This window comes from Gambusia affinis, linkage group LG17, assembly GCF_019740435.1.
Source record: "Gambusia affinis linkage group LG17, SWU_Gaff_1.0, whole genome shotgun sequence".
NCBI classification, from domain to species: Eukaryota; Metazoa; Chordata; class Actinopteri; order Cyprinodontiformes; family Poeciliidae; genus Gambusia; species Gambusia affinis.
This window is the reverse complement of record NC_057884.1, coordinates 11702984-11724550: the sequence shown is the minus strand read 5'-3', so window position 1 is coordinate 11724550 and position 21567 is coordinate 11702984. Positions and strand designations below refer to the sequence as shown.

At 36.8% G+C, this 21567-nt stretch overlaps 2 protein-coding genes across 3 annotated transcripts in view; one reads left to right on the top strand and one right to left on the bottom strand.

Annotated features, from left to right (window-relative positions):
- LOC122819665 (astrotactin-2-like) overlaps positions 1-21567 on the bottom strand; it is a 314363-nt gene that overhangs the window by 45695 nt on the left and 247101 nt on the right. Inside the window, exons 16-18 of the mRNA XM_044096573.1 lie at positions 21299-21403; positions 20965-21144; positions 8751-9073 (exon numbers count right to left, since the gene is read on the bottom strand). Of these exons, the coding sequence (XP_043952508.1) occupies positions 8751-9073; positions 20965-21144; positions 21299-21403 (608 nt within the window). The remainder of the gene's footprint in view (positions 1-8750; positions 9074-20964; positions 21145-21298; positions 21404-21567) is intronic.
- On the top strand, positions 9919-18857 carry trim32 (tripartite motif containing 32). Of its 2 annotated transcripts, XM_044096575.1 has the most exons (3): positions 9919-10465; positions 10769-10822; positions 11970-18857. In XM_044096575.1, exon 3 carries the CDS (start codon positions 11983-11985, stop codon positions 14020-14022), a length of 2040 nt encoding a protein of 679 aa, XP_043952510.1. In that variant the 5' UTR covers positions 9919-10465; positions 10769-10822; positions 11970-11982; the 3' UTR covers positions 14023-18857. The 2 variants fall into 2 exon arrangements, with proteins under 2 accessions (XP_043952510.1, XP_043952509.1); XM_044096574.1 differs by lacking the exon at positions 10769-10822 and having other exon boundaries at positions 9921-10465.

The following is a 21567-nucleotide window of genomic DNA, read 5'->3' as shown; positions in this document are numbered from 1 at the left end:
ATGTCTAATGGTGAAGATAAGGAACATGGATGGAAGAAGAAAATTCTTTAGAAAGGTTAAATGAGAAGATGAAGGAATCTAGACAGAGTACTTCTATAGTCAGAGTACAGTTGACAAGAGGTGGGTAATGTATATTTCATTAATTAACCACAATTCATACATTCCACAGAAACTTCAAATTCATTCCCTCTGTGCTCACCAAACAAGAACATGAAATAAATCGTAACTGCTTGTGCTTCATATTAAAACAATAGGTACTTTGACAAGGAGAGATCCACCAAAGCCTTGATAGCAACTATGTTGGACAGTTCAAGGGCAAAGACAGATTTTTTTTCAGGTACTGGTGACGTCCCTGTTGTTCCAGTGGCTACATTGATCTTAGCAGTTCCCAAATCTGCTGTGATTGGTATGCAGGGAACTTACTTGTGATCAACAATTTGATATTTAAATGCAATAATTTTCTGCAGTGTACATAAAATGTTACAAATAAACAGCAAGACCAATAACCATAAACAACTATAGCCATGTGAAGTCAAAGTCTTGACGTCATTTAAACCATGCAGACTCAGTGGCTCCAAATCACTAAGTGAACCTTTCACTTTCATAGAAACCCTGTTGTGACTTACAAGAAGCCAAGTGAGGCCATTGTGACCTCCTTACTGTATTAATCTGTTTGTCTAGTCTGTGCTGACCAAATTACTGTCTGTATTCTGAGGCTAATACACAAAAACACTGGCCAGCTGGCCCACAGTATTGATTTATAAGATAATCACCAGTGGTGGAATAGAGTCTAAGTCAGAACACACAGCAGATCATCTGCGTGCGCATGTGTGTGTGTGTGTGCACCCACATCAGTGCCTTTATGGGACTTTTCCAATCATTCAAGGGTAATGGTGTTAACAAAGAAGCCAATGGGCTTCTTCTAGGAACCTTATCAGTGGTAGCACTTCCAGGAAATTGTGCACTAAGGGCAGCTGGTGGGTTGGTTCATCCAGAGGTTGATGGGGGATTGACGTGTCACATGACAACTCCCAATCACCACATACGGTTTACCTTCCTGGAAAGGTAACTCAATGTAAAAACATTCTAAATAAATGTGAGATGTCATGCAACATAACTTGAGTCATCAAGAATACTGTGACAATATAGTTCTAAAATATACCCCAGTGACCAGAAAAATAAGTAAAAATAACAATGCAATCCATCCAATAAATCCTACCTTAGAGGAATTAAGATCAAAATGGCTGATAAGCTTATAATGTCAAATTTTCAATAAGTTTTTCTTAGCTGTCCTTTGACAGCCATAAACAAATTTGGTTAACTCATAGCATGAGTTAACCAAATTTGTTATTGTCAAAGCAAATAGATCATGACACATAAAATATTGCTGAAATTGCCTCACCTTTGCAAAAGGCTAAGGATCATTGGTTTAGTTTAGGTGTAGCAAAAAGTTAAATAATATGCTCCTGTTGATGTAATACATTTTTGAAGTCAAGAAGATGGTATATAGTGGAGACAAAGCGAATGACTAAATCTGATCAATGACCAGCAATATTACCTTCCCTGGTAGTGTAGCTGCATTCTTGGATTCAAAAGTTAATGTGTGCATCAGACTGGAAGAAGTGCTGCTCTTGACCTATATGACTGAATGCTACCAGAATGAAAGCACCATCTGCACACCCCAAGTTATTTTCCTTTAGGCTCTGGTTATATTTATGTGCCAAACTCCAGCTTGAGTGGATTTACATTATTGCTAAGGTACAATCTTTCTAACATATGGAAACAAATCTGTAGGGGTTTTGCTTCAGTCAAAAATGCAATTTTTATGTAGTACTGACCTAGTCATTATTTATTATTTAAACTGTGCTGAACAGAGCCTAAAGATGTGGACACAGTGATCTGTACGCCTTGTCCTGCCGTACATCTTCAAAGTATGGTGGGGATTAAGATTTGGTTTGGAAAAATATAGCTATATGGTGATATTACTGTTGAATGGATCAACAAGATGGGAGAACATCATGCACACTCAAATTCATCCAGACACATTAAAACTCTTGGAACAATATTTTGCCTTCCGCAGCAACAATCCAACCAGCCTTTCATAAGTTTTTCAAGCAAGTTTTTGGATCTCAGATCAGTTATGGTGTGGTACAATTACTGAAAAAAATGGGGTCAATAGGTTGCTTAATACACAGTCTCTGAAAAGACAACATTTTTGGGAGAGAAAAAAAACAAAAAAAAACAATATAAAAACCAGACATAATAGTTTTGCTTAACTCAGCCTAAGCCTGTTGAAGCTTCTTGGACATAATTTAATCTTGGACATAAACACTTTAATTATAAAGTGTTTCAAATATTCAGTCTGTAATATGTGTTGTCTAAACATTATGTGCAGTGCTGGGTCTGTTAAGATTATTTTTTTTTAATTAAAATGACCTAGGTCATAATTGTATCAGCTGCTGTTAATTCTTGGTTCATGCTCGTTTGCCAACAGCACAGTACTCAGTTGTTGCCTATAACATTTTACAACTCTGAAGAATAAAGTGAGAGGAATCATTGATCATTCCTCTTTGCTCAAACTCTTTGCTGTCCAGAATCCTTGACTTCTGTTTGAAGTTTCTTCAGCAAAACCTAAATGTTTTCTGTTGAATGTTGATCTGATGAAGGTAGATTTTGTGGCTATGTTGATTGGGCAATAACTTTTGTATCTTTATAAGTAACTAAAAGACAAGCTTGCAGCCATATAAGTATATATTTCAAATATTTTCAATTATTTGAAAGAATATATGACACCATTGTTTCCAACCAGGCCCTTCAGAAAAAGAAACAAGCCCATATGTATCTTCCATTACACATAGCAGAGGGCATGGATGCTTTTTTTAGTAATTGATCCCATTTTACTTGTGACTTGGAGGGTTTCTAACAGAAAAGTCGAATGTTAATCTCAACTAAGCCAAGTCTTTTTAAAATTTTTCCAAAGCTCCCCCACTTAGCCCCAGTTCTCTAACATTGAAATTGAAGCATTTCTATACCTTCCCAAAGACAATTTTTACTATGTGGTAATAAGATAAATATGTCTTCTTGCCCAGAATAGTGATCAGTGAGTCAAGGGAATAGATTCTGTGGCATGTCACTCCTATAATGAACATTGTGGATTACTAATTAGATATTTCTAGAATCTCCAATCATTTTTATTACCATAGATTTATTGGATTTGTAATTCACTGTGAGATTGTCTACTTCAATAAAAACTCAACCTATTTTTTAAGTTGTTTTTTTTTAAATATCAACATATTTGTTAGCGTCTGTAAATTGCTTTCTGTGCCTATGCTGCACTTGAGCTTAATCATTCTACCTCTCCCATTTTGAACCTGCCACCTTATATCTATTTCAAATGCAGTTTTGTTGAGAGGAAGCACAGTAGTGGCCAATAGGAAGGGTATAGAGCATTCTGACCCATTAGACTCAAAACCAATTTGTTCAAAAGGTTTGCCATAATTCAGTCATAGCAACCCAGGGGCTGAGGGACCACAGGCAATAGTTTACTTATTTATGGTCTGAGCTCTTTTTCCCTGGCATCAGACCACATGTCGGAGTTAGTGTTTGCATGTGTGTATAACCATGACCACCTAAGTCAAATCAAATCCAATTCCACAACTCCTTTCAGTACAAATGGTTTGAAGACCAAGTCTAAATTGAACAAAGACAAAAAGGAGCAACTTGGGAAATATGCATCTTTTGAAAAACGTCATCACTGAAGGAATGGCAAATGTACCGATAAATTATATAGGCAAATATTTAGTTTCGGCATGCAAAAATGGGGATGTATTATGGGTATTTAGTTTGTTTTTGCGTCGTTGTCAAACATATCAGGTCATAAACAAGGCTTTCTATCAGACAAATATTATTTTGAGTGAATACAACATGTATTGTTTTATGATATTTAAACGGTAATGTCATTTATGACAGGAAAAAAAGTACCAATAAAACCATCCTGACCCTGTGTGGAAAAAAAAAGTTATTGTCCCTTAAACCTAGTAATTGGTTGTGCCATGGCTTACGACAAATATCATCAAGAATTTATGATAACTGGCAACGAGTATTTTCAATAATTCCATTCCACTCTTTTTTCCTGAATTACCTTTTTACTTTCGACCCCCTCCAAAATCACATTTCAAAAGTGGACTTGATGTGCTATGAGCATTGTTCCAAATGCTCTTGAGGTTAAGGTCATGAAACGATACAAAATACCAAAATGAATATCTGGGTAACAGACAACAGAATTTACAATTATAGAGAATCAAGCAGGTTATGAAGAAGCAAAGCATCCCCAGAACATATTTAACTGATGGTATGGTGTCTTATTCGGAAATACTGTTAGTTTCCACTGACAATAACAGGTACATTTTTATTTCATCAGACCACAATATTCCCAGATATCTTGGGATTATGAAGGGATATATCAAAAAGGCCATTATGAGTTTCATGGGGAGAAGTGTGGGGTCCTTTGGTCTGCAGTGAATCATTATGTCATTGACTGCATTTCTCATCTCTTGTGGAATTTCCTTAGCCAGTTTCATATTGTCATATGGATTTCATTTAAGTATTTCTCAATTATTCTGGTCTGGTAATATTCTGGCTAGGGTGTGGCTTGTGAAATTAAATTCAGCCTCCCAGGGGATTAATTACATGATTTAACAATGGGGGTGATTACTTTTTCAGATAGGACCAGAATGATTAAAATCTTAACTTGGTAGAAACTGCAGTTTGTCTGATAATACATTTTCCTTCAGGATGATTAGACAAAAAGACAAAAAGAGGAAATCTGCAAATGGCAAAATATGTTTTCACATCACTGTACTAAATCAAAAGTCACTGAGACATTTGAGGTCTAAAAAAATTATCTCATACATCCCATCCAGTGTTTTCGACTATGAAACTGTTCTATCGAAATTTGTTTCACCTCTCTCTTCACTAGTCTCTTATAACTCACAGCAAATTATGGCCAAATAAATATTTCAAAACCCAATTTCCAACATGCAGAAACTAAGAAGAATGACTCCTATAGAGGTAGACCATACTTAATATTCATTTCAGTTTCTTTTCATTTCTAGTAAAGGTCTTTAGAAAGAAATGGGAATAAAGCAATTGTCCATACCCCCTTCTGAGTTAACATGGAATATATATGAGAGCTGTGTCCTGTCAAACTGCCAGATAGCGTGGTTGAGGTCACTGAAAAGATACCAGCAGCTGAAAAAAAGAGCAAGGAATGGAGCCAAAGTGAAAGTGACATATCTGTTGAAGCCAGATACAAGGCATTTACAGACACATTTATTCAAATAGAAATGCCGATTCAGATAGAATCTAAGTCCATCTAATCATAAACTGAACTAACAAGCTTCTATTTGATTGCTACCATTGATTCAGGGTAAAGCGGGAAAAAAAGAGGCCTTATTTCTAAGAGAGCTATGGCAGCTGTCTTTCCCCATAGACTCAGCCAAGTAGAAAGACAGTCTCAAGTGAAATTGTGTGTGAGAGACAGATGCACACATGAAGATGAAGCGACGGAGCAATTGTGTGTGCAGACAGACAGGTTGCTGCGAGTCTCTAATGCAATATACGTATCTGCCATTGTGATGTGCAGCAGCTTTGGCCAAGAAGAGAGGAAAATGCAAGCAAAAGAGTAGCAGAGTGATGTACTCCCTGACCTCCGCAGAGGTTGATGGCATCAATAAGAGGCTAATAATCCTGCCTCAAGCCAACTCAGAGGGGTAGCTTAGTCTACTGCGGTACCAGTCTTCTTCTCGCACGCCTTCAGAAGACCAAGGATAGTTTTGGGGTAGACAAAAATAAGGGTAGTTAAGTGGTTGGAACAGCACCATGAGGAGACATTTTTGCACTTCCTCACATTTAGGTATTGACTAGGCCCGCTATGGGTTGTCTGCTATTGATTGCCCCTCCTACTCTTTGGGGCTGTGGTGCTTGTTATGAGAGGCACGTACAGAGGTTAATGCTGTGCGTGTGCTTTCTGAATGCACTTATCCATATTTACATGGATATTTATGGAGATACCTAATCAGATGCATGCTTTACGGATGTTGAACATTTCTGATTCACCTGTTTTTGCTTCCCTTCTTGCGCAAATAGATCGCAAATATACCAGACATGAGCTTCCGAAGAACACTAAATGCAGCACAAACAGGGCAAAATGTGGTCAACTAAATGTCAAGTGAAGCCAGAGCCTCTTCCTAAATTAGGCTTCTGGAAAACAGATCTGATGTGATTAACTTTCACTGCAAAAAAAAAAAAAAAAAAAAAAGAATCCAAAGACATCTTATACAGAATGAATCAGAAACACAGCATGCTGCTATTACGATGATGTTACATTCAGCAGTGCATCCTTGTTTTAAAACACAGATAGACACACATTCAGACACACTCACATGCATACACGCCGACTTCCCCACAAGTGAAAAACCATGATGTCATCTTTTCATGCAGCCTGTATTACAGTACTCCTTTCCAGTGATCAAAGTTAAACAACTCATGCCCTCTAAAGGTGAGATGCAACAACTGCACCTGACATTAATTTAATGCTTCAGAGGAAACAAAATATACACAGTTTACAAGTGTTACACCGCAGTCATACTATATTTGATTACATTTCAAGCAAAACATGTCAAACAGTGTGCTAGCACCTTCTGAATAAGCAGCAATGAACACAATTTGAATTGTTTTCCTGAACACTCACATGTTCATTCATATAATTAAATAATAAAAATGCTGTTCTTTTGCAAAGTAGCCAAGTTCCATAGTAAATCTACAATTAAATTGTTTCATTTAATATCATAATATATAGTACCCAGCAAAAGTATCCATAGCCCTTTAAGATTTTTACATAACATTTTTGTCCGATATATTCAGCCTCTCCAACTCAAAGGTTTTCAGAACCATCATTCACTACATCTGAAAGTCCATTTAGGTACATATATACTAGTGTCAAGTTATGTCAAAAAATGTGTATTTGTTTCAATAAGGAACATGCAAGCCAACTGATTCCTCTCCAAAGACAGTATATTAAGACCCATGGGACTTGGCCAAACATGGTCACATGAGACCTGAGTACAGCAGAAAAAATCTTAATCATGAGTTCATGGTGAGGAATAGTTTTATACACTCATTGGAGTGTCAATGAAATTACAGCTGGATAGTCCAGAACATGACATAGCTGGTTCCTGTCCCAAATATATACCCTATTAATGCCTAACATTATCAATTAAGCTTTTCTGGACACTGTCCTGAACAATAATATTCAGTAGTATGTGTGTAGATTATCCAGCCAGAGCGTATTATCAGCTGAATGCTCTTCCTGCCAGACTTGACCCAGCAGGCTATTTTTATCAAAGACACTGGGTCACATCTGATTTACACCACCTGTTACAGCTGACACCTTAAACTGGTGGTCACAAAATTATTCACATTCCTCCAAATCACACCCCTTCTAAATAGCTCAACCACACCTTTACACCTCTAGAGACAGAAATTATGGTGGGGAGAATATGAAAATATTAAAATGTAATGTTTCTACAGATTCCCAATTGAATACAGGTCTAGACATTGATTGGGGCATTCTAACACATACAGCATATTTCTAATTAAACCTTCCCATTGTAGTTCTGGCTGCATGTTTGGGGTTATTGTCTTTGCAGAAGTTATCGTCTTTGCCCCAGCATCAAATCTTCTGCAGCCTCTATCAGACTTTCCTCAAGAATTACCATGTGTTTAACTTTGGTGATTTTACAATAAATTATGTCCAGCTTTCCTATGCCTGCTGAAATAAAGCATCTTTACTACTTGAGCCATGCATTAGTCTTCTAGCATGTTCTGCAGGCAGACCAAAATTCTTCATTTTTGGCACCATCTTCCACATCTGCTGTGTTCCCTAAAACCAGGGCACAGATGTGTGTGTGTGTGCTCTTTTTCAACACAGACTCCTCATGCCACTCTTCCCTACAGGCCGGTGATGCATGATTAATGTTTGTCCTGTCAACAAATTCTTCCACCAGAGCTTCAGATGTCTGTGGCTCCTCCAGTGTTACCATGGGCCTTTTCACTTCTGCTCTGATTAATACTCTACTTGTCTATTTCAGGTGTCTTAATAGGCTTGCAGTTGTGTCATAATATTTCCATTTTCAATTGATGAACTGAACAGTGTTCAGTGAGATGTTCAAAGTTTAGGGTTTTATTTCATAACTTAAACCTGCTTTAGTATTACCTAGAACTTTCTCTCCAACTTGTCTACTGTCTCCTTTGTGATACCTTTTGTTCACTAATGCCCTTTATTAAACCACTGGAGCCTTCTAAGAACAACTATCAATGCTGAGCTTAAATTAAACACAGGTAAACTCTTATTTTTAAATAGGTGACTTTTGAAATTAGTAATAAACAATTAGTTACACTAGATTTTATCTAAGAGTATCAGTTTAGAGACTGAATACATAGAAGGCACAATGTTCATTTTTATTTGTAAAAAGTCAGGTTTTTCCAAAGTCAGGCACTAAAATAAATTGAAGCTTGTTGTTATGTGACAAAATAACAACAAGCACTATTCAAAGCATTTGTATTTTCTGCAAATCACTACATATCTAAATGTAGTTCAATTTGATCAGTTTTATTTTGGTTTATCTCATTTGATTATTATTTTTTCTTTATTAATGGTATAATGAATAATTCATTTGTGTCTCTCTCACCTCTTTGGTAATGTTGTCTTGGATCAGGCTGTAGAGAGGCACAACCCTGCTGACTTCAAGGAGGACAGGGATGGGAGAAGACTGTTCCCCACTCCTACCATTACCATTGCGGCTTCTCCCTGATCCTCCTCCCATCATGCCCTGGTGATGGCACAGGTGGCAGCCGGAGGGACAGCTGCCCTTTTCTTCACAGCGGATCTCTACGCCATTTACCAGGTCATCTGACAGCAGCTGGCTCTTCTGTAGAGCTAACAGGTAGTTGATAAAGGGAACAGACTTAATCTCCCGTCGCCCTCCGCCTCCGACTCCCTGGTCTGTTGCCTCTGGAAGAGCATGGAGGAGAATGATAAAGGATGTGGAATTATCAGATATCCCTCCTTGATGCAAGGGATTGTGACTGTAAGAAAATCACAAACAAAAATCACCAAGGGTGGATCCAACACTCCAAGGAGTTTAAGCTCTATTTTCGATCTTTATGGATGTTTTGTTCTTTGTTAGAAGTTATGTCAACTCCCATGTTTTTGTTTTGTTTTATATTTTTTTCCAATGGCCCAGAGGCACTCTTAGTAGTGTTTCCAAACATAAAACCAGATAAAACCAAAAACCCTAAATTAACAATGCATTTTTTGTTGTGACACAATTACCAGAATATTAAACGTTGGTGCACTTAAATTGACAGCAAGTACCTTGTGATTAAAATCAAAGGCTTTGGTTAGCCAAAATGATTTCATACTTGGTCAAATCTTTATTTTAATAAATTTGTGTTACATGCTTTTGGCAAGACAGTCAACAAATATCTTGAATTGTAAAATGTAGGTATGCTGCATTGTTACGAACTACAAGTAGGCTAAGTGCTTTTCAGTAGTTATAAAAACAAACAAACAAACAACAAAAATAGCATCAACCCTGAAATTTTTTTTTATGCCAAACACTGATCCTTATTTAGAGGTTGTTAGGTTGGACTAGTTGTTAGGTTGCAGGGTTGTTTTTTTTTTCTTCTTCCACAAATCTTGACTTGTCACCTGATTTTTAGACTTTTTTTTTTTTTTTTGCTTTAGTGCCTATCTATCTATCTATCTATCTATCTATCTATCTATCTATCTATCTATCTATCTATCTATCTATCTATCTATCTATCTATCTATCTATCTATCTATCTATCTATCTATCTATCTATCTATCTATCTATCTATCTATCTATCTATAACATTCTACTGTGAATCTATGCTGACATCTAGTGGGCATTCTCAGTCATTACTGTTGTACCTTGACAAAAAGTTTTGTACGTCATTTAACCTTTGAGCATTACTTTAATTGAAACTTATCTCTGTTAAGCTTGTCCAGCCTGATTAGTAACTACAAGTATTTTTTTTTTATTGTCATTTGCAGTTTAACATGGCCTCGTGTTGTACTTTGAAAACCGAGCTATTTGCACAAAAAGAACAAAATATCTGCACAAAACATTGCGGTATTATTTGAGTATTTAATGGATCATGACATGGTGAAACCGCACAATAATTTTCAGTAAATGGATGCATGGCGTGAAAAACCTGTTCACTAGCCAATCAAAACAACCATCGGTCTCTGATGCAGGCGCTTTACGTAACCTACGACTCTGCGTAGGAAGAGTCATCAGCATTGCAGCTCCAAACAGCGGCTGTAGCTCAGTGGCTACACACCCTCTTATTTCTCCTCTATCAGACGTTGGAGGAAAGGTAAAGCTAAAAAGCAAATCTACGAACAAAAGCGATATTATTACCAGTTGTTTTGATGCACGTCCTGTTTCAATCAGTCCTGTATATATATATATTTTAATGACGCAGTCTCGATCTGTTTACCCTTCAGTACACCGTGAACATTTGCTGTCAGATAGATAGGCCTTTACATTCATGTTGTGCGTAAGTTAAGGGACCAGACAGTTTCTAAACTGCAATTGATACGCAGGCGGTGTTGAACAAAGTGTGACATGCTCCCATATGATAGCACACACATATGACATCATGTCTGTTGGCTCGCAGAAAACACCAGCTCAACATAGCAGTCAGCTTTCAGCGTAGGATTTATTTTCGTCGATAAGTCTTTCTTTTCTCGTCTAAATAAGTTGAGTTCGTTTCGTCATCGTGTGCGACATACAGGGGCTACCTTACAGTTCTAATAATGACATGCTTTCGTAGCGATCAGATGGTCATAGTTACTGAAATTACATTACATTAGTTATTAAGTAGCAGAAAGCTTTATTTACAAATAGCGAAGGAACTAAAATGTGATTGTTTTATTACAACTTGACACGTCAGTTGAAATAATGTAAATTGTCTTTTTGCAAATAAATATACGTGCATTGAAAAGGTTACTTTTTAGGAATTTATTTTCTAATCGAAATAATATATTGATTTTTAGATTATGAAAATTTTGATATCATCATCCCTGTAAAACAATGCAGAATCTTTCCGGTTTTCAATCGTTATTGAGTGTGCCATTTTAATTGCACCACCATTAAATTTTAAACTCAGCATTCGGTTAATCTGACACTTACATGCGAAGTAGGAGTAGATGATAAGGTTTTCAATTTCTTCATGATATCGTGGAGTATTGTAGTGGCAATAACAATTACAATGAAGGCAATTTCTGCCACACCTTCAGTAATAAAATAAACTCAAATGTATTATTCTCAATTTTTTTGGCCTTGGGCAATCTTTTAAGATTTCCCTTGGTAGGTGTGAGCTCTTTTAGTTAAGTCTTACGTTTAGATTTTTCCCATTCATTGCTTCTCCATTAGGCTTTTAAAATATTAGTTTTAGTATTGATTTTTATATTTTTTTGAGAAATGTAGTGACATTAATTCATTCATTGGATGGACAGATGGATAATTCTGCTGTACACAATACTTGTGTTTTGTCATATTTAGAAATATAAACACAACAGTGGAAAACAGTCCAAGCAAAAAAAAACAAAAAACAAAACAGTAAATACTGCAACTAACCTGTCTGTTTTGCAATTTGAAAATATCCTTCCTTAGAATTTAACATTATCATCACAATATTAGTGAATTAACTATCTTTATGATGACATACAGTATAACTGCTTATCCTTACTGTGACTCATTAGATGTTAAACACAAATAGAGTTTTATGTAGATTTTTGTCAGTTGTAATTTAATTTCCTTTTTTTTTCTGACAAAATTGGAAAATATTACAATTTGTTCTTTTATTTCCACTCAAGGGAAAAGACGATAATGGCAGCAGCATGCTCTTCTCTGGACCCGGACCTAATGAGGGAGGTTCTCGAATGCCCTATCTGCCTGGAGACTTACAACCAGGATCAACTCAGACCCAAACTCCTGCAGTGCGGGCACACTGTGTGTCGACTTTGTCTGGAGAAACTGTTGGCTAATACCATCAATGGTGTCCGATGCCCCTTCTGCAGCAAGGTCTCCAGGATGAGCAGCATCTCCCAGTTGGCAGATAATCTTACAGTACTGAAAATAATAGATTGCACTTTGACCTGCAGTGCTGCTGCCGCGGCGCTAATGTGCAAGTCCTGCGGCAACCGGCTACCAAGACAGTTCTGCTATGACTGCACCACAGTTCTCTGTGAGGTCTGTAAAGAGGATGGCCACCTGCATGAAGGCCATGCAGTTCAGCCGATAAAAGTGGCCGCTGAGCAGCGCCGTAAAGAACTGAGTGGAAGACTGGCTGCCCTCCGTGACGTTATGGGTAATATTCAGAAGAAAAAGACAACACTTGAAAACATTTCCAAGAGCTTGAGACAAAAGTACCGGGCGGTTCAGCAAGAGTATTCTACAGCAGAGCTACATCTTCAGGAAGAACTCAGCAAATCTCGAAGGACATTCACAGCCTCTTTGGGAGAAGTGGAAAAACTCAATGCACAGGTTCTTGAGGAGCAGACATATCTTCTTAACCTCGCAGAGGTAAAAGTGGTTTCACGTTGCGATTATCTGACTGTAAGGGTAAGACAGAGTGACATTGCCTTATTAAAGGACGATGGCGCAGGAAGTGATGATGAAGAGCTGGACCTCAGAAGCAGTTTACCCACAGAGTTCCAGCTACAAGAGCCAACACTAGCCAGAGCAGAACACTCTAATCCCATAGAAGTGAGCTGTTTGACCACAAACACTTACACAGTCAATACTGATGACGAGAAAGGTGGGTTAGAAACAATGTTGGAGTTTAAAGCAGAGGATGCGCCCTTTGCCGCTACAGGTGGTTGTGTAATGGTTCCAGGGGATCTTTACCGTGATGTTGACATGGTTTCAGCTGTAGATGAGACAGTATGTGGTTCACCAAGTAGCTTTAAGTCAAAGTCCATGGATGCAGGTGGGGAAACTGCGGGGGCTAGTTCCAGGCCACCAGTATGCCAGTTTGTAAAGAAGATGGGCTGTAAAGGAGCGCTGCCTGGAATGTTTAATTTACCCATTAGCATTTGTGTTTCACCACAAGGTGATATTCTGGTGGCCGATCGAGGAAACTGCCGTGTCCAGATTTTCAATCGTAAAGGAGTGCCGCGCGAAATCCGACGCAATGCAAGCATAGACAACTTTGTCCTGAGCTTCTTTGGTGCTGACCTGCCTAACCTTATCCCGTTATCCATAGCTGTGACTCCTCAAGGCCTGATTGGTGTTACTGACAACTATGATAATTCAGTTAAAGTCTACACCATGGATGGGCATTATGTGGCCTGCCATAAAAACCAGCTGATTAAACCCTGGGGAATTACTGCCATGCCATCAGGCCAGTTTGTGGTGTCAGACGTGGAAGGCGGAAAGCTGTGGTGCCTTGCAGTAGACCGCAATGTAGGTGTAGTCAGCTATAACCGATTGTGCTCTGCAGTCCGGCCAAAGTTTGTGACATGTGATGCAGCAGGAACCGTGTACTTTACCCAAGGCCTGGCCCTGAACTTCGAAAAGCGCCAGAACGAGCCCCACTTCGAAGGAGGCTTCTCCATTGGCTCAGTGGGTACCGATGGCCAGCTGGGGAAACAGCTCAGCCACTTTTTCTCCGAAACAGAGGACTTCCGCTGCATCACTGGCATGTGTGTGGATGTCAACGGTGATTTGCTGGTCACTGACAGTGGAAGGAAAGAAATTCTTCAGTTTCCCAAAGAAGGAGGATTTAACATTCTGATCCAAGAAGGACTGACCTGTCCCGTGGGAGTGGCCATCACCCAGAAAGGACAGCTGCTAGTGCTTGATTGTTGGGACCACTGTGTCAAAGTCTTTACATACATTCAAAGGAGGCATTCTTCAACTTCCTAGAAACATTTTTCCTTCCTGTGAACTTAAGAGATTTAGTGGGTGTGTATGGTTGGTCTGGTTGAAGTTTGAGAAGAGATAACACTATTAATTGTCTCTGTAGTGTAGCTGCAGCCAATACTATTTTATTTCCCAGCTTGGTTCCCAGGTGGCTTATTATATTTATCTCTATAGCAAGTTGTCTAAGTAGATCATGAAAAACAAGCCATTGGTGTTTAAGCTATGAAGCACAAAGAGCCAACATTCCCTTCTATATTAGCCTTGGTGTCCCCATTCAAGCATGACTGTGCGACTTACTGCAATTTGATTGAGAAAAATTTGTCAGAGGGGTAGAAAATATTTTCAGATTTACATATAAAACCAAGGCTGTTGGCCTGCGATGCACTTTATTATTGACTTGTCACTCTGTCCCATTATTAGGTTTTAGTAGCACACTAACTATTTCTACTGAATGCAGCTGGCAGCTTTAAAATTTACTTGACCTGTCTCTAATGGCAAAAAGTAACTAGGAATCAGCTTTCATTCTGTAATATTCAGGGAAAATTATATGTTAAATATTTACTTCTTATAAAAAAGAGTATTTAACCATAAAATCATAACCTGATGTGGTGTGGAGTTAGAGGTACATCTCCAGAGATAATTGTAATATTGTGCAAAAGTTCAATATATTTTGTCATTCCTTTCAGAAATTGAAAGTCATATATTACATAGAATAATAAAGTGAAAATGTCAAGCCTTTGTTTCTTGTAGTGTCAATCCTTATGACTTATAGATATAATAAAAGGGAATATTTAAAACAGAAATAAACACTTCTGAAAAGTACTCAATACCTGGCTTTTACATGAATAACTGCAGTAATGCAACATGGCGTGGAGGCAAGTAGCCTGTGGCTTTGCTGATATGTAATTAAAGCCCAGAGTGATATGATAGCTGCCTTCAGGCCATCTGCCTTGTTGGGTCTAATGTCTTATCTTCCTCTTATCTACAACCCGTTGGTTCTCTGTGAGCTTCAATTCCAGCCAGATTTCTGGCGCTACCCTAAGTGTGGACGTGTGCTTAGAAATCGAATCGGTTCAGGATAGCATTTGTCTGTGTGTAAGTGGCTCTTGATGCACTGTCTCTAGCCTCAATCTGCTCTATGTGAAGCTTCCTCAATTCTTTAAAGCATTTTGCTTGACAATCCTTTTAAGGCTATGGTTCTCTTTATTGCACCTTTTCCTACCACCCCTTTTTTCTTTCACTCAACTTTGTACATGTACATATTTGGATATACACTCTTAGAAATAGTCCTTTTGTGACTTACCTCACTGTGAAGCATGTCAGTGACTGTCTTCTGGATATATGTCAAATCATCATTCTTCCCCATGAATGTGTAGCCCACTGACTCAGAATAAAACCATTTAGAGCCTAAGAAAAGGAAAACTTTGCAGGTGTTTTGAGTTAATCAGCTGATTAAGGTTTCACAATGAGTTGCCAATATTTAACTCTATTACTATATTAGCATTTTTTGAAACACCAAAATTTTAGTTATTGCAAATTAATTATCAAAATTAAAGAAATAAGGGCTTGAAATATTACTATGTGTAATAAATGTATATAATATAGGATTATCACTTTCTGAAATGAGTGACGCGAAATATTAAACATTTTCCACATAATTCATATTTTGTTAGATGTACCTGTTTAAGATTCATTGAAATAACATTGTAGAATTTCTTTTTTGATTTTAATTATTTTTACTTTGTAAATCATATATATTGAATATACAATGATGCAATCAAAGTCCATCTACCTTGCTCCAAATTTTAGTCAATTCATGGTTTATTGCCTGGGTCAGACCTCTTCATCTCCATTTGATTCTACCAGCATAGTGCCAGTTTTCTCAAGGTTGACAGATCTGTGTGTGTAATAACCAGAGAAGAGATGTTCTTATATTCCAAATGAGCTGTGATGATTTGAGTGATGGAAACTAAAATAGGGCATACTTTTCCATGTTTCAAAATATGATGTGCTAAATGCTGCCATTTCAGGCCTTTTTGAGACATTTTTATATGTACAAGTCTACTAGTAGAAACACAGACAAAAAGACTGTTTTTTTTTTTTAAGATGAATTAAGCATGTTAGTGCAATTTGCAAAGGGTGTATGTCCATTCTAGTTGGATCACAAACATTTACTAACTCAGTCTCATCGTCCACTCATACATGACTTGTTAGAAGACTAGAGTAATATTGGGTGAATTTTCTTTTTGACAAGACTCTGGAAGTGTTTGGAATTTCTAGTGCATGTTGATCAACTTTTAATGGTTTTTATTCTATTAGGAGTGGAATAATGTTTACTGTATACAATACAGTTTTGCAGGAAGTGAACACAAAAATTAAAGGAAAACAAAGATGTAGATTGGTGCCACAAAACTCACATGTAACTGGCTAAGTGAGTTGTGGCACTTTTCTTTGGGGGTTTATTGTTGTTTGTTCAGTGGTATCGTATCATCAGACAGAATATACTTTTTGTTCTTGCTATTCCAGGAGAGGCATGTACATCAGAGCTGGGTCAAAAGCCTGATAAGAAAGCATAAGGTTGAACATTCAGTGTCCCAAAGGTGGTTTATGTCTTACTATGATACATCATCACAGAGAACTTTCACTTGGTAAAAGATCAAATATAAAAGGCAATCATTTCTATTTATCATGACTATCTGAAGTGCTACACTGTCAAGTACCTTTTTGTGAGAATTGTGACAGGGAAGAAATTCTTCCAATATTTGAAGCCAATGTGAAGTTAATAATAAACTTGTAGAGTACTTTTTTGAAAAGTAACAGTTTAATATTTGTTCTTTTATTTTTTAGTGTGAAATTGGCAGTGGAATGAATTAAAGTTTTAATAAAGTTTGAAGAAGCCAGAGTTACATCTGTGAAGGAAATCATTAAATCTAGTTAATCATGCCTTTAACAAACAACATCCCAAACATTTCATTTTGTTGAAGAGAAAATTGTCGAAAGCCTTGAGAGCAATATAATTAGCAATATGTGTAATTTATGCACTCAGTTGTTCTTTGAGGCATTACCCAGCACAGATGTAGTGTAACCATATCATAGGCAATGAGTATGGAAAGTCTTCATGCCTGAGATTTTTGTTCTTCCCATGTAAAATACCCAAACCTGGGTTCATGTTTGTGATTTGTTCTGTTCTCCTCTTTTTAAAAAAAATATATTACATGCATAGATCCATAACTGCGTACAGAGCTGATAAGTAACACTGTGACATCACTTAGTATGATCTCAGTTGATTTGGCTTGTTGAGTAAAAGCAAAAGTTACTCTGCACAAGCTGGACCTGAAACTTAGTAAAGCCTGAGCTTTACTCCAGATGCAGAGGACCATTTCATTGTGGCTATATGAGCCAATCCACAGACACAGTTAAGACCATAGCTGAAAGCAATATGAAGAGTACCAAAGAAAAGATGAGTAGAAGTACAACAAAACAAATGGTTTTTCATCTTTCCCTTCTGTAAAGAACAATTTCCCTTACACCATTGTGCATTGTACATTAACTATTAACTACTCACAAATTTTGGCAATAAAATTAGACACATTGAAGCCATCAACACATCTTTTATCAAGGTTTTTAGTTTCTTATAACTATGGAATGCTCTGAGTTTAGGCATGGTCTCATAAGAGACCCATGTGGTATGATAATCTTGAATAAAAATATCATATTCATAATATTTACACAGGTATTACAAAACAAAAATGTATAACATGATAGTTATTCTAAACAGCGAAACAGAACGTATTCATAATACTGCTAAAATATTATTTGGAATATAATCATGTTCATCATTTATAGTGATTAAGTGCAAGAATAGAATAACATCCTACAAAGTTAGCAGTAGTTTACCACCTTGACATTCACCAAGTTAATATTAACTGGTTCTACGGTTTTGCAGATATGCTTTTCATTGTTTGCAAATTTATTATAAAACGGCATCTTGAAAAAAGGGACAGGTACTGATTTAGTGTCTATGACACACTTATTTTTTTAAGACACCAATATTTTCAAATTGGTGATGCGTTTTCTCTTTCTTAAATGAAGGGAAAATATAGGAGTCTTCCGTCAGCATGCTGACCTGAAGTTCACAGTAAAAATGTAGGCAATTTTCCTTACACCCAGACATTAGTCACTATGGTATATTCCATGTATACTCTCAATACTCTGTTTATTATCCCCTGTCTTCTGTATATTTGTCTTTCCCAATACAGATTTGCTCATTTGAGCATTATTTATAATTACCTAAAAGTTAATGTTCCCAAGACAACCTTTACTCTGCATATTTATCCCCATCTATTGTAAGGAACATAAACTTAAAACTAAAGACAAGTTAGATTAGAGTATCAGTTCAAGTTTGCCATAGACATTTTCTTTTTGTCATTAGATATTTGTCCATCACTTTATTTTCTTGCAAATCCATCTCTGTACTAAATACATTTTGATCTATATGAGATCTATATTTGATCAACTGCATGTCATTCTTACCATAAAAATCCTCTTAATGATCACTTGAAGCAGTAACAAAATAACCAAGAATAACAGTTACAGAAAAAAAGCTTCAAATGTTTGAAAAGTTAAGTGTCCTTGTTTCAGTGTGGTCAGTTGTTGAGTGTCTCACATGCTCTAAATATGTCCTTTATAACAGATGCAGAGTTGTTAATTCATATTATTATACAGCATTTTGTTTAAAGTGAATCAAACTCCCATGTTGTTCATTGGTGTAATCAAAATCATGTTTGTATTGTTGATAATCCTGAGTGCAATAAACATTGTCAACCAGTAAATTAAAATATCTGCAGTAGTTTTTGTTACGCTGTTTAGAACATTTGATTTTAGAATGTTGTACTAAGCTTGTGCTATTCATTTTTAAAGTATTCATATGCCTGTCAGGTTTTAATTTAAAAATATTTCTACCAACAAGTTTGTTTCCAACAAATTACACAGGACTCCTTAAATATAACATAATAAACAAGGCAGGGAGTTTCTGAAGAAAGAGGTTTTTTTTATCTACATTCTTAAAAGAAAGTGTGTCCAAAAGTTACAAAGGTTTTTAGCTTTCATAATAATTATGGGAACTATCTTTAGCAATTAGAGCCATCATACACTTGCTGACTAAGATTTGTATATTTTCACTGACATTTTGACTGTTTTTGGTTATGAGCTCGTAGCCTGAGGCTGGAAAGCATCCTTACCATCACCCTAATCTGTAGCTTTCTTTACAGATTCTCTATTCAATTCAAGTGCAAAATTTAACTGCTGGTCCAAAAATGGATAATTCTAGTGATAAGAAACCATTTGTAAAATACAATTGATTAAAATCTGCCAAGGGTATGGGTAATTTGGTGCTTACCTGTAGACTTGTTGCTTTAATCCTTTATTTACAGGGTTAATGATTTGTATTTTTTTACTTATTCATTCATAATGCTTCTAAAGTATTAAATAATGTTTCTAAAGAATTTTTATGGTGTTGTCATTTTATTTAAAGGTCTGAATACTTATTTGTTTTGGTCCTAACACGTAATGGTTATACGTGTTAGGACATTTAAAATCTAGGTTTTGTCTGAGACAAAGTAAAATCCATGGGAAATCATTGGTAATCCAGGAAAAAAAGAATATTCATCCAAATATTTTGAACATGTTCTTTTACTTATTCATGATCACGCTCCAGCCAATTACAAGCTACCAATGGTTTTCACCCTGGATAGGTAGCTAATCCATCACAGGGTCATGTCTTTCATGACTCAATGTTTTACTTCATCATTTGTCCGACAAATAGAAAATGAAATGAACAACTCATGGGTAAACAAGAATAACTGGAATGAAAAGTACTATTTTGTTTAAGAAAAAAACAAGAACTACACATGCTCTTCTATCTTGTTAATTCCATCAAATATAATTTGACTCACCCTTCTTCCTTTCTTGTACACTTTACACAGACTGAGGATATTGATTCAACCTTAATAAAACATATTCATACTGCATATGTTTTATTAAGGTTTCCTCTTTCTACAAACATTTTCTTCATTTAAAATAAGGAAACATGGTCAAAACAGGGGTCAATGTTAACAAAAGAAATTCCATTGAACACATTTTTTTTTCTTTTGGTCATGCACCCACTTTCCACCACAGGTCTGTCTATAACACAAACAAACATCAATGCCTGTATTCACTTTAAAACCTTATTTATCCCTTCTGTCACATTGTTTCACATTTTCCTTGTGTTTGTTTCTGTAACATGCAAAGACATAGTGGTTCTAAATAATTAAGATTTTGTCACCTTTCGATGCATCTGATTCTGTAACATGTTAACTTTATCAGTCTGGCAGGTTTTTTGGACAATTTAAAACATTTTGTGGCAAGAGGATTGCAATTGACTAAACATAAGAACACCCTCTCTCTAATTTAATAAAGTGCTACTCAGTTTTAACATCAATGATCCATGACTTTACCTGACTTTATGGCAAACTATGCAGAAGCTCTGTCTGCACAGATAAAAAATAATTTACCTCAGCATGCTAAATGCTTGAAGTGGTTCATGTTGAAGGAAGGTTTTGATTAGCTGTATTAAAAAATAATTTGACCACTTGGTGGCATGCAGAACATTGAACCTCAGTCTGCATATGGTCAGGTAATTATTAAGCAGGAGGGGGAAAGTAACATAGGAGCAAATTGCATCCTCCATCCCAGTACACACACTGTACGGAGCTAGGAGTTATATCTCCTCTTGATACAACATGTGCTTAATTTCTTCATATTCAGACCCACTTAAATTAGTTCCTTAGATAAGTCAACACGCATGCCACCTTAAAGAACATGTGACAGTAGCTCTACATTCATGCTTTTGCAAATTAGGCCTACGGATACTTGGCCTTTCTCTATCTCGGTCAGTTTACTCACCTTTCTGGTACTGCAGCCAAAGCTGCTGCTGGGACTTCTTGCTGGGAAAGTAGATGCTGCAGCTGAGCTCAGAGCCATAAAGGGCCTCTGACACATAATGGCTGCCGTACTGTTGGAGAAAAGCAAGGAGCTCCTCACGTGTGCTCTCACCTGAAAGCGTCTTGAGCACCTTAGAAAATTCTACCGAATAAATAAAGACATAGAACAAAAGTAAATAGATTTTCACATTGCCCAGATTAAGACAGACGTATCACATTTATTTAGGCGTTGACTGATTTTCATATCCGTGAGGTGATAAATGATGAAATCCATATTACATTTTTCAGTCACTGACCTGTGGATAAGGTTATCGAGCTGAGTTTGACTTTGTAAAGATTACTGCGCACCCTCCACTGTTGGACCATGGGATAGCCTACCGCTTCACTGAACTGGGCATCGCCTGATGAAGAAAGAAAAAGGAAAGGAGACAGAACTGAAGACAAAAGAGCACATACCACAAACACAAGAATTTTAAACAAATTATTGGGTCGAACTCATAAAGAGAGGCAGAAGTTTATGATAAATGAAAACCTAAATAAAATCCATTGTTTTATTTTCATCATT